Source organism: Nannobrachium achirus, assembly GCF_963921795.1.
Source record: "Nannobrachium achirus genome assembly, chromosome: 15".
Lineage (NCBI taxonomy): Eukaryota > Metazoa > Chordata > Actinopteri > Myctophiformes > Myctophidae > Nannobrachium > Nannobrachium achirus.
The window spans coordinates 34480097-34485926 of NC_137822.1; the positions used below are offsets into that span (position 1 = coordinate 34480097).

General features: G+C 40.1%; 1 protein-coding gene across 1 annotated transcript; it reads left to right on the top strand.

Annotated features, from left to right (window-relative positions):
* Positions 1-375: 375 nt before the first annotated feature.
* Positions 376-4681, top strand: LOC308299795 (guanine nucleotide-binding protein subunit alpha-14-like; the record flags this gene model as incomplete). The annotated part of the gene is made up of 7 exons (XM_080743581.1): positions 376-445; positions 667-851; positions 1779-1933; positions 2342-2470; positions 3522-3651; positions 3908-4061; positions 4491-4681. 7 exons carry the CDS (start codon positions 376-378, stop codon positions 4679-4681), a joined length of 1014 nt encoding a protein of 337 aa, XP_080599707.1.
* Positions 4682-5830: the final 1149 nt, after the last annotated feature.

Genomic DNA, 5830 nt, shown 5'->3' on the forward strand with positions numbered 1-5830 from the left:
TAAAGGACAACATCAACACTTTCTCAACCTGTCTTCATATAATTGGTCCTCACTAATGTTACTCATAATGATAAAATGCCACAATGCCGTTCTACTCAGAAAGGAATGTGAAATGCACCTGGACGGGTTCTATGAGGAAGGATGACTGCTCAAAGCTGCCAATCCACCTGTTCCTGTTTGGGACAGGACTGTCCTGCTGCATGGTCCGGCAGAAGAAAACATCATAGCCAAGGCTGTCTGTCTATCCATTCATTCATTTCACTGTCATCTGGCAGCACTGTTGTGCTGATTTGACCTCGTCCAGCAATGGATCTATGCTGTATGTCTGGTGACGAAGAGAGCCGCAGAAAAAAGAGAGAGAGCTACAGAATACACATGGAAATAGAGGGACAACTGAAGCGCGCTAAAAATACCGAGAAACGAGAGATGAAGTTGCTTCTTTTAGGTGAGTCTGCCTGAATTGATTAAACAATGATTACCACTACACTTTGACAGATCGCAACTCGCATATGAAGTGTAGATTTCCTTTGTTGACGCCAGCTAAATTACTAGAATGAATTGGATGTCAATTTTTTTTGGATGTTATGATAATTTTCAGTGCATGTCACAGATGTCTTATTTCTGTATAGTTGGCTTTGATATCCTTGGTCTTATTTTCCCGTGCAGGGACTGGTGAGAGTGGGAAGAGCACATTCATCAAACAGATGAGGATCCTCCATGGCTCTGGCTACACTGACGCTGACAGGGCAGGCTTCACTAAGATGGTTCACCAAAACATCATCGAGGCCATTCAGGCATTAATAAATGCCATGATTGAACTTCTCATCGACTACACAGACAAAGAGAACACTGTAAGACCCTGAACCCGATTTAAATATAATGTTGACGTGTTATTGTCTGGTTATAAACATGCTACTTAAGTTCACATTTTTACAGGAAGATATTCCTGCTATTTTTGCATTAACATTGGAATATTGATATTTGGTGTTCCAATATCATGCTTAAAGGAGTAGTTCACCCCCAAAATGACATTTTTTCTATTGATTACTCATGCCATGAGACTTGAGTTCAATAATATTCTTTTGTATTTGTCGCATTCCTGAGACAAAAATGTATTATAGTAAATTTACCCCCGTTGTCCATTGATTCTGAATGGGGACCCAAGTGCATGGGCCTGGATGGGGACCCAAATGCATTTGGGTGAGAATCAATGGGGGTAAATTTACTTGACCCTTGACCCTAAATTTACCCCCATTGATTCTGAACCAAATGCATTTGGGTCCCCATCCAGGGCCATGCAATAGAAAAAAAATCATTTTGGGGGTGAACTACTCCTTTAAAGAAGAATTTCACCTATTTTCAACCTTATCTTCATATAATTGGTCCTATAGTAATGCTCATTATAAGATGGCACAATTTCTTCTTCTCACTCTCTGTCTCATCGGAGGGCTGTGGACATTTCAGAAACATTTCAGAAACTATTTCTCTTCCTGTAAAGTTACCATGCTGAAATAGAAGCCCTTGTTCTTGCATTAATTAAATAAAACACATCAAATCTTGTTTGAAATGACCAAACCTGCCAACAGAAGATGTCACTGGTAGATAGATTTCTGAACTGTCCACAACTATAATGAGCATTAATGAGGACCAGTGATATGAAGATAGATGGGAAATGGGTGATCCTGGTCCTTACACATTGTGTACACATTAGCTGAACTATCTTTTGTTTGTCACGCCCCTGGGTGGAATGTTGTCTTATAGTATTTTATATATTTCAGAGGCATGCAGAGAAGTTAAGTCAGGTGGACTGGGTACAGTTGACCGCTTTGGAACCGTGGCAGGTGGATGCAATTAGTCAGGTGTGGAACGACCAGGGAATTCAAACGTGTTACGAGCGCAGAAGGGAATTCCAATTGTCCGATTCAGCCAAATAGTAAGCCATTCATAAAACCATTCGCAATGAACTCCAGTGTTCATCTGACACCATTTTCAAACATGATGCGATATGTTGTGAGCTTATAGACATGCAATTTTGGCAATTAACGTAAATAGGGATTACGTTATTAAACTATGTAGTCATTATAGTAATTCAGCTGTTTTCTAAGCACTGTACTGATATGACATTTAAACACTTATAGATTTAGATGAGGAGTTTAGAAGTTACATTTATTGATGTCATTCCCCTTTAATGAAGTAATGCCTAGGCCACTGTTGTGAGTTTGTTAATTGCATCTTATCTTATCTTATCTGTATCTTAAGGGATACCCATCATGTACCAATCAGGGTGCCTACCTTGAATCAGTAGGGATTAAACCGGGTCTTTTTGTTCTTACCGTTTCAGCTTCTTAAGTGACATGGGCAGAATCACATCCGCATTTTACCTTCCCACCGTGGAAGACGTCTTAAGAGTTAGGGTGAAAACCTCAGGCGTCATAGAGTACCCCTTTGACCTTGATGTTGTGCGCTTTCGGTAAGTGGCTTCTCTATTCCAATCAGTTTTATTCACATACCAGTTGTGTTTGTTCCAAATTATAAAAAAAACCACATAGAGTGTGAAGTGAGCGGTGCCTCTGAGCAGTGTTAAACTATATGAATTCTTCTGTTGTCCATTAGCCTTACATTAAGACGCATTCTGCCGAGACTTTCGCATTGTGAATTGGGGCGACGGCAGAAAGCGTCTTACCGACTTGTCAGACAGGTCCGGAGTATGGTCTGCAAAACTGCTACTGCGGCTCTACACATGCACACATGCGAGACATATCTTCCGTACAAGTTCTGCAAGGTTTTTGCGACTTGTCCGGAAGCCTTGTTTAATGTATTAGTCCGTATTGTTAAATAAAATGAGTTTTTACCAAGTGTACAGCTTTTCCTCGTTTGCTACAACGTTAGCTGCAACAGCGCCTGTTGGTGGCTGGAAGCATTATTGTGCATTCTTCCGTATACGTCATGTCCTTGTATGAGCGAATGGGGGAATGGATGAACGTCACGTGATAAGTGCAACCATCTTTAACCAAACCAGAGATGCTAGATTTGGAAAAGACACACACTTGGTAAAAACTCATTTTATTTAACAATACGGACTAATACATTAAACAAGGCTTCCGGACAAGTCGCAAAAACCTTGCAGAACTTGTACGGAAGATATGTCTCGCATGTGTGCATGTGTTGAGCCGCAGTAGCAGTTTTGCAGACCATACTCCGGACCTGTCTGACAAGTCGGTAAGACGCTTTCTGCCGTCGCCCCAATTCACAATGCGAAAGTCTCGGCAGAATGCGTCTTAATGTAAGGCTAGTTGTCCATTAATGTCAAGGCTGCTCAACAGCGCCACTTGGTCACTATGTTGGTTGCTACTCATACAATGTGTATGAGTATACTGCATACATACATACACACTCGGTCAAGCCTTAGCGCTGAGGCCCTGCTCAAAAAGGGCATGGCTGAGCCGGGGACAATGAATGTGATGTACGCAACACAGGTGATGCTGTTTCATCCATTTTTTTTTTTTTTTTGATGGGTGCAGGATGGTGGATGTGGGTGGTCAGCGCAGTGAGAGAAGAAAGTGGATCCACTGCTTTGAGAAGGTCACCACCATCATATTCCTGGTGGCCCTCAGCGAGTATGACCAGGTCCTCAGAGAGAGTGAGAACGAAGTAAGCACAAGCAGTGGTGGAAAAAGTACTCTGTTACAAGTAAAAGTCCTGAATTCCAAATTACTCGAGTAAAAGTACAAACGTCTTGGTTTAAAAAATTACAAAGTACTCATTGTGCAGGATGTCCCATTTCCCAAGTGTATAAAATGTCTACTTTGTACACATTGTCAAAAGTATAAAGTGACAGCTTATTTCCATTGGTTTTCCTTTGGGTGTAAACAGACGTTTAGTAAGTTCTTCAACTCTCTCTTAACAGAATCGAATGGATGAGAGCAAAACCATGTTCAATGTCATCGTCAACAGCCAATACTTCCTGGAAACCTCCTTCATTCTCTTCCTCAACAAAACCGACTTGCTTGAAGAGAAAATCACAACGTCCCACTTGGCAGACTACTTTCCAGAATTTACTGGTAAAACACACACTATGCTTTGTATGTGTAAACAGTATTTTTAACCGCTTGAACTCCAACATCAGAAGAGAAGTATAGAGGGTGTAAGTTGTTAATTTGATTTGGTTCATTACTTCAGTGGTTTCCCAGTGTGTAGCTTACTTATACAACCGACTGTTCCGTCCAAGTAAGCCGATTGGTTAAAATAAGCTCCCTTGCCGTGCTTAAATCAGTATGACGGCACACCTAGCGGTTCTCAAATAAAACATTTCTATTTCACAATGAACTTTTTTTTATTACTCTGACCCTCATCTGAAAAGATGTTGAGCCAGGAACCCCCATGCAATGTTTATTTTAAAAGATTGCAGACAAGCTCAAAAAGAACACATGTCATATTTGTTAATGGAAAACACATTAAATGTATTATTGTCTGATTCTGTTCATTTATAGGGCCCCCGAGAGATGCTGATGCTGCAAAGAGGTTCATCTTGAAAATGTACCAGGACGAGCACTTTGGACACTCCAAAGAACTTTACAAACACTATACCTGTGCTACTGACACAGAGAACATTCGAGTTGTCTTTAAAGACGTCAAACACGCCATCTTAAAAGAGAACTTTAACACTTTCAACCTCGTATAAGTGATTTGTAGCGACGTCTAACGATGTCTGCTTGTAGGCTGTTACAGTGTTTTACAGGTTGTTGTTTTTCAACGTAATACTTCCTGCTTACTTTATTGTTGGCTGAGGCTTGTTCTGGGGAAAAAAAAGCTTCACAGTTAGAATAGTATGAAGCTGTCAAAGCTGAGCATATTTAATTTCAGCAAGAAGTGAAAATGGCGCAAACTTTGCCGCAAGGTAATACAGCAGAAATATGCTAGACAAGTACACTTTCTACATGCTGGAAAACAAACTGAAATTACATCAATTTGTATACATTCTTTCATAAATCACTTCCTGTTAGGGACTGTAGGAAGTAAGCACCTTTTACCAGTTTGTGTTGTGTGACAGCTTACTGTTTATTATCAGCACATCAGTGTCAGACTGGTGAGACATACAACGCTCCAGAATGTGATCCACCCCGTCTCTCTGCCCTGTTTTCCTGTATTCCTGAAGAGGAAGTGAAAAGTATACATATTTTACAGTTAAACATTCTTCCAGTTTATGCTGTAATATTTATGCAAGAACCGAGCAGCACAGAACAGATGTTTGATTTCCAACCCTTCACAATAAATTAATGTTACTTGACGTGTCTTGTCTCTATGAGTGAGCAACAATGAAACATTGTGGTTTGCAGTCGTTAGGACTATGTAATCATTTTCCTGTGTATTTTCCAATGCAATTATTAGTTGACCTCACAAAAAGTAATGCGATGAAAATTCCACAAAAAGGTGATAGTCCTGCACTAAATATAAGTGTTATGTTCATGTTCTGTCCCAGATATGACAGTTAAAGTGACAATTTAAGGACTAATAAGACACTTTAAATACCTCAACAACAAACACACAAACATTGGCTAAATTGTCATAATATAAGAAAGAGGAAACGTTTTTGAAAATATCCAGTCTACAAGCTTGTAGATCGGCTATTTTCACAATATTTAGACCTATCTGTGGAACCAAGTCAAACTAAATAATTAACGCCTCAACTCATAAGATTCCTAGTGCTTGTCAGGGTGGGGGGTTCCCAGTTTAAATATTGGGGAGTCAAGGTTGAGAACCACTCAACTAAACAACATATTATGAAGGCTACATTCATGACAGATTGATAAGACTGCAGGCTACAGAATCA